Source organism: Pistacia vera, unplaced genomic scaffold, assembly GCF_008641045.1.
Source record: "Pistacia vera cultivar Batoury unplaced genomic scaffold, PisVer_v2 Contig425, whole genome shotgun sequence".
Classification (NCBI taxonomy): Eukaryota; Viridiplantae; Streptophyta; class Magnoliopsida; order Sapindales; family Anacardiaceae; genus Pistacia; species Pistacia vera.
In genome coordinates this window covers 634,429-646,033 of record NW_022196252.1, presented here as the reverse complement: position 1 = coordinate 646,033, position 11,605 = coordinate 634,429, and the positions used below count along the sequence as shown (strand labels likewise).

The window sequence follows — 11,605 nt, the reverse complement described above, 5'->3', positions numbered from 1 at the left end:
GTTTTGAATAAGCTTTGAGTAGAGATTTATTTTCCTATGTATGTATATGTTTATCTATCTACGAAAATTGAGATGAGATGTGTGCTTAGTCCTAGTTGTTGGGTATGATTAAATTATGAGAGAGTTTTTAATATGGGTGAGAGAGTGAAATTGAGTTGAAGTTGGAGGGTTGTGTATGAATATTTTTGGGAGTGTTTTCTTGGCAGGAACTATGACTGTATGAGGGAGTTCTCCCTTTTGGATGATTAAAGAGAGAGATAGAGTTATGATAGTAGAGCTTGGGTATGCACATGAGTTGTTTGAGGAAATGCCTAGGTGAGATCTGCCTGTCACAGCCGTGACTTTCTAAGTGAATTTTGGGCATGTTACGGATCGAACTGGGCTGAGACCGAAACATCAAGTTGTAGCCCTGGTTAAGCTTTAAAACGAGACCAAAACTGTAGCAATCCGATAGTATACGCAAGTTATGCCCTTTTTAGTGCAACCTGTGCAGAATGACTGTTTTGATGCAATGTTGCATTCAACATTTCATAAGTGCATTAGTGAGCATGAGTTGTCTCACACATTTTATGCACTTAAGAAGTAGCTTGAGACATAGTAGAGAATGTAAGTATAAGCTACTTTAAAGTAAAGAGAGAAAGAGAGTATGAGCACTAGAGAACGAAGAGAAAAGAGAATAGAGTAGGTTATGCGATGGGGAACCCGTGAGTAATGGGTAGAGTTTCCCGCATGTACGCCGCATTGAGAGAGCGGCATGAGTATGAGAGAGAGAAAAGTGGTGTAGCCCGTGAGAGTGCATGCGGATGAGGGCTATACCGAGTACCCAAGAGAGAGATTATACCCACATGGCCAAGGGTTCCGAATCCATGTATAACCGAGTCCGATCGGCTAAAATGAGCAAAAGTCACGTAGAGTGGGAGCAAGTCCCAGCCGTGCCTCGGTAAGATGAGGTCGTGACTACTAAAGAGAGTAGTAAAAAGAGTTATGAGAAAGAGAGGTAGTGAGAGTATAAGAAGAGAGTAAATGAAATTGTAAGGAAAGAATTAGAGAGAGATAGTTATGGGGATAGATGTGTAGAGGATTTACTTACTGAGCATTAGTTGTGCTCACCCCGTTGTTTTTTATGTTTTGCAGGATCTAGGTGAGGACACGTCGGATGGGCGTCGGCAAGCGAAGAAATGGCTACACTGTCCACCCTGTTTTGATGTTTTGTACATGATACAACTTTTTGTATTTAAAGAATGTATATATTTAATAAAAGAAAAATTTGGGCCCAACCTTTTTATGTTATTTATTATGTACAGTTTTTGAGGATTTGAGTGGAAAGCGGCTATTACACTACACAACCCAAAAGGACTCGGTACTCAAAATAATTAATAACAAAATTTTAACAATCCTAAATCCCTGCCTCCTTCTTGCCTCTAATACCAGAGGAAACACGGATGTTTGGAAAATATTTTGAATTGGATAGTTTTTGTAATAAATCTTTTTTGTTTGAGTTTTGATATCTTATCCATCATAAGGTTGTATTAAGAGGTTTATAATTTATGACAAGTTTGGAACTCCTCATTAAGTTCAACATTTTTTTTAACATAGAAGGTTGAACAATTCCAAGGAGACTTGTTTTCCTAATTAATTTTTTTTGTAATTATTTATTATTATTTAACCTCTTACATTGAGATTTTGTTAAAACCTCTGACCACATAAAATTTTAAATTTTAACAAAATCACCAGCCACTGCCAACCATGGCCTAAACGGCACACGATCGGCCTAATCCAACCGTCACTTATGGTAATTGGTGATGCATACATATTCCCAAGGCCGTCAAAATTTGGAAACTGAGAGATTAAGTTGCACTTTCAGTCCATCATGCTGTTATGATTTTGTACGGAGTCTTTCATATGTATGATTTCATGTCGTCTCCATGATTTTGGTTACGCTCTTGGAAATTAAAGTATCAATGCTGGAGTGTTATCGCTACTACTGAAATAAACTATTTTATTACATTTGGGAATGCACCTGTGGAATTCATCTCGACTAAAAGATTTAAACATGAGTAAATATACAATAATATGACGACACCCGTATAATTTTTGTTAGTATCATATGTGTAGAAAGATCAATATAGAAAGGGAAAGAATATAAGTCGGACACCGTGACCAAAAAATAAAAAATAATAAGCCGGCTCATAAAATTCCTAAGGTTGTGCCTTATTTAGGCCACAAGTTCAACAGTAAGGCCACAAGCAAATTAACTGGAGTTTGATAGGTGAAGAAACTAATGAAATAAGTTAGAAATGGAAGGTCTAGATCAAGGAATGGCGAATAAGCAAAATAATTTAGCAAAGAGAATCCAATGAAATATTAACATATAAAACTCGGTTTCTTTCACTGTTTACTGCACTATATGCTGTTTGTGGTCATGATGTAATGAATAAAATTTTTTTTCTTCTTCAGTACTATTAATGTAATCCATTCCGCCAAGCTATCACCTTGACTTGCCTAATGCCTACTCATAATCATAAATTATAAATATAATGAGTAGCACTTTGACATCATGTGTTACTTGGTTTACTTGCAGTACGTCGCCCTAGTTTTAATGGTTCCTTTTCCTGTTGAAGAGACTCAAACTTTAATATATATGAACAAGTGAACAGGTGAGGTATAATACTATAATTCCCTGCAAGATGGATCAACTAAAGTCAAATTATGACAAATCCTGATGAAATTACAACAAATATATCACATTGAGATAAGAATGAGTATCTTTCTTACAAAGATTGTATATGCAACTGACCAATAGTAAAATGTGTGCGTTAGAATATTAACGTTACATTTTATGGTTAATTGATAGCACATACAACTATGTAAAAAAGTTTCGGAAGTAGGTATTGTGTGTGCAAAATCATAACTTAAGAAAATTAAACAAAGATTATGTTAAAATGTATTTTAATACGTAAATTACAAAAGATCTAATGTCAAAAAAAAACATTTAACGCATCAAAAGCTTATACAACTAAAAGAGTTTGGGTTAATTTAAGGTTTTAGAGCTCATAACTTAGTAGACTGAGTTATAGGTGAAAGACATTTGCGTGAAGCTCAGAAGTAAATTTGTGCGAGATCAGACTCAAAATAAAAATATCTACTTAATTAGACTCCAAACATACATATATAATAAGATTTAAAGACTTTATGTATGAAATCCATCTTACTTTATACCCTTACAACACGTCACTATAATTCAAAAATAAAAAAAACAATAAGTACATATAGTAAGCAAACAAAAGGAAGATTTTGCAATCCATGGCTGTGTCCATATTGTTCCTTTTCTCCGCCCACCGATTGCATGCCCGTGCTATGTGAAAGCAAAACTGCAGTAGCAAAGATTAGAATTTTAGAATCATTCACGCCCCCCATCTCTAACCATAGCAAACAATCAATACACTGTCAAAAGTTAAAGCCAATCCCACCTTCAATATTCTTTTTTAGTATATGAGATTCACATTGGAGCCTGTTTAATTTTAAGGTCACGGAACATCTACAAGCCCAATAAAAAAGAAATATACAAATGTGGTAAGTATCTCTCCTAGACTCTGACCTTTTGGATGTAACTAACTCCAATAACTAAAGGTTTGTCATCTGGTTAAGGGAAAGGTATCCCACCTCCAATATTGTTCTTTCTTTAATTTAATTTTCCTTTAACATCTCACCAAAAGCAAAAGGAAACAACTCTAAGTGGAGCAAGCATGAACATGATTGATTACATTTGCGCCACCTCCCTCCATGTCCAACTATCTTTTCTCTACCTCAAAATCCTACTCAAACCCCACCTCCCATCCCACTTTCTTCTTTGCAAAGCAAACTTTAATAATTAAAATATTATCTCAATGCGGCCGATATTATCATACTGATATGATAACTTTATCGAACTAACATTAAACATTAATTTCTCTTTGATGATGGTACTATACGCTTTAGATCAAAATAAAATCTAATGGTTGTTTCTATACTCAAAAGATCATATTCCACCTTTAATATTTCTCCCTCTCTCATACACACAAACACAATAGCTCCAAGGTTTTGGTCATGGTGTGAAATATTGGAAGGTTTAAGCTTGTTGTCGGTACTCCTGGCGGCGACCGCGCAGAGCCGGTGCACTGCTTTGGTGTGCTCTTGCTATGTTCCATCAAGAAGTTTTAACAACAAAGGTGAGGAAAGCAGTAGAAGCAGCAATAATATTAGCAAGAAGAGATTGGAAGGAGAAGACAAGAAAGAATATGGGGGCATGGAAGACAAGAAAATTAATGGGTGCACCAATACTAGGAATATCAGATTCAGTGGGTCAAAATCAAATGGGCCTCACAATATTGAACCAACCACCAGTACTCTCAAGAGTAATCTCAAGAAGGCAACAACATCAATAATGGAGGGAAATCAAGAAAGGAGGAAAGTAACTTGGCCTGATGCACATGGCAAAGATATTGCTCATGTTCAAGAGTTTGAGCCAAGGTATATACTGCTCTAATTGCATCATAATAAATAAGCTGAAAAATGATATTAGTAGTTGCCATCATAATGATTATACTTTTTTTTTGTCCTGAAGTTGATAAATTTACACCTTTTGCACATTTCTTAACTGGGTTTTTATTGTGTTAACAGTGTTTCAGAAGATGGGGAACTTGAGGGAGTAAGAAATTCTTGTGTTTGTGCCATTCAATGAAGCAAGAGATCAATGGTATGATATGATAGTTTTTTTATAGCAATGCTGCTTGATGATCAACATGTACAATTTCATTGTAATTACATAAACTTGAGCTACTGTTTCTGAATTGCATTCAAAGAAATCCACAAAACAAGTTTACCATTTAGGCTTGAAGAAAACATATGATAAGCACAAGCAAAGCCAAACAAAAGCTTGTGGTTGTGCATATGTGAATACAAGCCAATGTAATCATCAAATGAGTTATTGAGTTCTTAATTATATTGGTAAGACAAGACAACATACCAAAAGCAAATAGTTGATAATAAATATGATAAGAATCGATGAAGGAATCTGAGAAGCTTAGTGTCAGGATTTCACTGCATACATGAAATTTTCTTAAAACATTCAGGTCTTGGCATGAACACTAAATCCACTGATTGTCAAAATTAGAGCTCATTCTTTAGATGATACACCAATGCCTGCCCACGTTGGCCCCAACACAGATGGCGGGGGCAAAAGGCTTTTTCCCTACACGAATGTGTTGGCGTCGGGTCACCAACTTCAAGTCAGTTCCCTAGCGAACAATCCCAACGCAATTTATCTGGCGTCGGACACCAATTTGGCGTCAGGGTTTAGTTTGAATGTTTCAATAAATTTTAAATAATGTAAATTATTTAGTGTTTTCGTAACTAGCAAAATTATTAAATAACACAATTACTAAAGCAATTCGACGCTACAAATCTGCAAATCTAAGCAACAGAAACCTCTAACTCATCTTTGCTTGATACTAATGAAGAATGTTCATCGACCCAAGAAAGAAAAACTCAAGATTATTCATTGTTTCTAAAGCCTAGAATTCTTCATGCTCTAGCTAATTGTAATTGGTATCAAATATCTCTGCTATATGGAAAGTAAACAAATGAGTTAAAAAATAAAGGTTTTATGCTTTAAAGAAAAGGGTTTGTACTTTGTTGCTTGTTTAATGTAAACTCATTATACTTGTACAAAAGCTTTAATGAAGATTCAAAATTTAGTCCTATGCTTAATTACTCTAGTTAAAGGAAGTTACAGGATGTACAAGGTTCTCCTTTGAATAAAAGATGGTAATTGATGCTGGTAAATAAAATGAAATTCTTTTAAAAAGATTGTGAGAGCCCCAAGAACTTTTTCAACTTTACAGCACAACTTTGTACAATAGAAAAGAGAGTAACAGATGCAAAATACTTTATGTGATAACCACCAAAGATAAAGATAGGCAGAGCTAGATTGCAAATTTTGAGATGTTTGTCAATGCATAGGAGGAGCTACCTTTATGAATTATGATATACATGAAAGAGCTTGCAAAAGGGCCAGATGTGGCCCAGAAACAAAAGTGAAAGTCATGAGACAAAAACTGAAAAGCTTTAGGGAAAAGAAAAGAAAAGAAAGTAGTAGATAATTAATGCAACCTTTATTGAATAAAAATTACAGATGGCAAACTACTATAGAGGTTTGGGTGTCCGGTCAACTTATCCGTACCTTAACTAATTCTCCGTGACCTTAGAATTATTAATCGGATAAAAGCTCAAGTAGCTACCTCTATTAGTAATCAATAAGAGACTCAAACTCAAAACCTTTTGAGTAATACATTGAAGAGTTCCTATCAAACCATTCAGCCACTCAAAGGTAGTTAAACCACTTATATTAAGGCAGGGATAACATCCCATTAGATTATTAAAGCATAAATATTTAAGAGCCAAAAAAATATTGATGGAAACATTGTTTTATGAAGTGGGAAAGGCTGAATTCTTGGTTATTATTATTGTTTTTGTAAAGAAGTGTAATGGAAGCAAAAGAAATAATTGGAGCAAGTATTTGGGCAAAGTAGCAATGTGAAAAGGATTGAATTGACTTAATAAAACTAGGATAAGATAAAACCTAAGCCATCTTGATAAAGCAAAGTTTGACTTTCGGAAGCATGCTTAAGCAAAACTACAAGACAAAAGTATTGTGAAAGATGACATAAAAATTATGCAGGGGGGTCCATTCATCAATTAACTGGGAACCTTCTATTTTTAACTGTGGAGCCCATTTTTATCATTTAAAATGAGAAACAAATAAGAATAATGAACAATATCTCTAACATATAAGAGTTGGTGGATTATAATTGAAGTGGGTATTGACTCAAAATACAGGAAATATAATCATAAATAATTGTTGCTGTAGAAAAGAGTGGAAAGTGGGGTGGACTTCAGTTTGAAAAGGTCAAAAAGTTATGAATCTCGAGGACATCAACATTAATTTCATGGGATTCTTCACCTTTGTCTATAAAAATAATCTTCTTATCTGATTTCCAATCTTATCTTACATAAACTTTTTAATAAATAATCAAGCATGCTTCACTTACTGAGTCTGCCTAAATTTAGTCCTCCTTTCTCCCTTGACAAAAAGTCTTAATGCTGAAAGGCATCATAACATAATCTTGAAAAAATGAACATCTGATTTCTGAAGCTGAATCATATAAAACAGCTTAATGTCATTTGATATTTATACAAATCTCTTCTTGATGAACAATTTGTTCATCTCTAGTATTCAAACTGGAAGTAGACATTGATCTAGAAAAATGTCTATTTTGTTCATCATCTATTTCTTCCCTACAGTGGTTGATCTAAGGGACTTACAACGGTTACAATCCTACAACCCTACACAACCCAAAAAGATCGGTACTCAAAATAATTAATAACAAATTTTAACAATCCTAAATCCTGCCTCCTTCCGGCTCTGATACCAGAGGAAACACAGATGTTTGGAAAAGATTTTTGAATTGGATAGTTTTTGTAATAAATCTTTTTTTGTTTGAGATTTGGTATCTTATCCATCATAAGATTGTATTAAGAGGTTTATAATTTATGACAAGTCTTGAAACTCCTCTATCAAGTTCAGCATTTTTTTGAACATAGAAGGTTGAGCAACTCAAGGAGACTTGTTTTTCCTAATTTTTTTTTTTTGTAATTATTATTTTATTTAACCTTCTATATTTGAGATTTTGTTAAAACACCCCAATCACAATGAATTTTAAATTTTAACAAAATCACCTAAACCACTGCCAGCCGTGACTAAACGGCACACGGGCCTTATCTAACCGTCAGTTATGATAATTGGTGATGCATACATATTCCCAAGGCCGTCAAAATTCGGAAACTGAGAGATTAAGTTGCACTTTCAGTCCATCATGCTGTTATGATTTGTACGGAGTCTTTCATATGTATGATTCATGTCGTCTCCATGATTTTGGTTACGCTCTTGGATAATTAAGTATCAATGCTTGGAGTGTTATCGTTACTGCTGAAATAAACTTTTATTACATTTTGGGAATGCACCTGTGGAATTCATCTCGACTAAAGATTTAAAACTGAGTAAATATACATATATGACGAAACCCGTATAATTTTTTGTTAATATCATATGTGTAGAAAGATCAATATAGAAAGTGCCCCGTGATCAAAAATAAAAAATATAAGCCGGCTCATAAAATTCCTAAGGCTTGTGCCTTTTTTAGCCACAAGTTCAACAGTAAGGCCACAAGCAAATTAACCTGGAGTTTGATAGTGAAGAAACTAATGAAATAAGTTAGAAATGGAAGGTCTAGATCAATGAATGGCGAATGCGCAAAAATAATTTAGCAAAGAGAATCCAATGAAATATTAACATATAAACTCGGTTTCTTTCACTGTTTACTGCACTGTAGCTGTATGTGGTCATGATGTATGAATAAAATTTTCTTTCTTCTTCAGTAGTTATTAATGTAATCCATTTCCGCCAAGCTATCACCTTGACTTGCCCACTCATAAATCATAATTATAAATATAATAATAGCACTTTGACATCATGGTCACGTGTTTACTTGCAGTCGCCCTAGTTTTAATTTAATGGTTCCTTTTCCTGTTGGAGAGACTCAAACTTTAATTATATATGAACAGGTGAGGTATAATGCTATAATCCCTGCAAGATGGATCAACTAGAGTCAAATTATGACAAACCTGATGAAATACAGCAAATATATCACATTGAGATAGAATGGATATTCTTTCTTACAAAGATTGTATAGCAACTGATCAATAGTAAAATGTGTGCACGTTATGAATATTAACGTGACATTTTATGGTTAATTGGTAGCACATACAACTTTGTAGAAAAGTTCTTTGGATAAGTAGGTATTGTGTGTGCAAAATCATAACTTAAAGAAAATTAAACGAAGATTATGTTAAAATGTATTTTAATATGTAAATTACAAAAGATCAATACATCTAAAAAATAACATTTAACGCATCAAAAGCTTGTACAACTAAAGGAGTTGGATTTAATTTATAAGGTTTTGGAGCTCATGACTTAGTAGACGAGTTAAGGTGAAAGACATTGTGTGAAGCCGGAAATAAATTTGTTCGAGACCAGACTCAAAACAAAAAATATCTATTTAATTGACTTCAAACATTGCATAATAATAAGATTTAAAGACTTTATATAAAATCCATCTTACTTTATACCCTTACAACACGTCACTATAATTCAAAAATAAAACAAACAATAAGTACATATAGTAAGCAAACAAAAGGAAGATTTTGCAATTCCATGGCTGTGTCCATAATTGCTCCTTTGTCTCCGCCCACCGATTGCATCCCCGTGCTATGTGAAAGCAAAACTGCAGGAGCAAAGATTAGAATTTTAGAATCATTACACGCCCCATCTCTAACCATAGCAAACAAATCAATACACTGTCAAAAGTTAAACCCAATCCCACCTTCAATATTCTTTTTAGGTATATGAGATATCGAGACTGGCTCACATTAGCCTGTCTAATTTCAGGGTCACGGAACACCTACAACCCAATGAATAAGATAATTGTACAAATATAGTAGGTAATCTCCTACGCTCGAATATAAGACCTCTGAATATACTAACTCTAATCTAAGGATTGTCATCTGATTAAAGGGAGAGGCATCCCACCTTCATATTGTTCTTCTTAATTTATTTTCCTTTAACATCTCACCAAAACAAAAGGAAACAACTCTAAGTGGAGCAAGCGCATGAACATGATTGATTACAGTTGCGCCACCCTCCTCCATGTCCAACTATCTTTTCTCTACCTCAAAATCCTACTCAAACCCCACCTCCCATCCCACTTTCTTCTTTGCAAAGCAAACTTTAATAATTAAAATATTATCTCAATGCGGCCGATATTATCATACTGATATACATTTATCGAACTAACATTAAACATTATTTCTCTTTGATGATGGTACTATACGCTTTAGATCAAAATAAATCTAATGGTTGTTACCATACTCAAAAATCATATTCCACCGTTATATTTCTCCCTCTCTCTACACACAAACACAATAGCTCCAAGTTTTGGTCATGGTGTGAAATATTGGAAGGTTTAAGCTTGTTGTCGGTACTCCGGCGGCGACCGCGCAGAGCCGGTGCACTGCTTTGGTGTTCTTGCTATGTTCCATCAAGAAGTTTTAACACAAAGGTGAGGAAAGCAGTAGAAGCAGCAATAATTAGCAAGAAGAGATTGGAAGGAGAAGACAAGAAAGAATATGGGGTCATGGAAGACAAGAAATTAATGGGTGCACCAATACTAGGAATATCAGATTCAGTCGGTCAAAATCAAATGGGCCTACAATATTGAACCACCCAGTACTCTCAGAGTAATCTCAAGAAGGCAACAACACAATAATGGAGGGAAATCAAGAAAGGAGGAAAGTAACTGGCCTGATGCACTGGCAAAGATATTGCTCAGTTCAAGAGTTTAGCCAAGGTATATACTGCTCTAATTGCATCATAATAAATAAGCTGAAAAATGATATTAGTAGTTGCCATCATAATGATTATACTTTTTTTTGTCCGAAGTTGATAAATTTACACCTTTTGCACATTTCTTAACTGGTTTTTATTGTGTTAACAGTGTTTCAGAAGATGGGGAACTTGAGGGAGTAAGAAATTCTTGTGTTTGTCCATTCAATGAGCACAAACCCCTCAAAAATACACTACACTGGTTTTGGGGGGTTTTTAAACCCCTCAAAACCAGCCTATTAAAAATCTGGCAAGTAGAGGTTTTTAAACACCTCAAAACCAGTTTAATTAAAAACCCCCCAAAACCAGTGAAAAAAAAACTCCCAAGCAGACCCTAACAAAATATTTATTTATACCACCTATAATCATGAAGGGTTTTGCATTTTAAGTTCATTAATGCAGCATGACTTTTGTCTTTACATTTGCAGGGTCTCCTACAAAGTGAAGAGTTATTGCAAAAATTAAGGTATTAACAGCATCCTGAATTTCATTACCATCTTCATCCAAAATTAGTATTCCATTATCATCAATTTTGACTGTGTTAGGAATTTCATTTTGGTTTTAATCTTGTAGGCGGCTATCCCACCAAGATTCGAGAGAGCCAGTGAAACTAGCTACTAATAAGTGAGCTATGGCTTGGTTTGTTGAATTATGTTTAGTCCTATTGGCAATATTAACCATGGTCATTTGTTGTAAGACCATAATAATATTATAACTAGACATCCCATCGATGTTCCATTCATAGATAGAATTGGCCTTGTATTTTCTTTGTTGTATTTGAGAGGATTCTTCTAATACTAAATCTGGGGCTGAAGCTCTTGGATAATACATTTTTTGGGGTTTTTTTTCCAATTCATGCTGTTGATTTGAATACAATTATCACTCGAGGATGTATTTTGATCATCAACTTCCGATGATTATAATGAATCAGTTTTGCCAATAAAATTTATATGTCTAGAAGTTTGTGGAGTTTCTGGTGAAACAATGCTAGAGAATTCTTCTTTTATTTGGTTGAGTTTTTTTATTGATTTCTAGCATAAATTCTTCTTTGTTCGTTAAATTTTTAGT

General features: G+C 34.3%; 1 protein-coding gene across 1 annotated transcript; it reads left to right on the top strand.

Annotated features, from left to right (window-relative positions):
• The first annotated feature begins 3,952 nt into the window (after positions 1–3,952).
• Positions 3,953–4,864, top strand: LOC116143084. The gene is made up of 2 exons (XM_031428500.1): positions 3,953–4,509; positions 4,660–4,864. The coding sequence occupies exons 1-2, from the start codon at positions 3,995–3,997 to the stop codon at positions 4,718–4,720; spliced, it is 576 nt and encodes a 191-aa protein (XP_031284360.1). The 5' UTR covers positions 3,953–3,994; the 3' UTR covers positions 4,721–4,864.
• Positions 4,865–11,605: the final 6,741 nt, after the last annotated feature.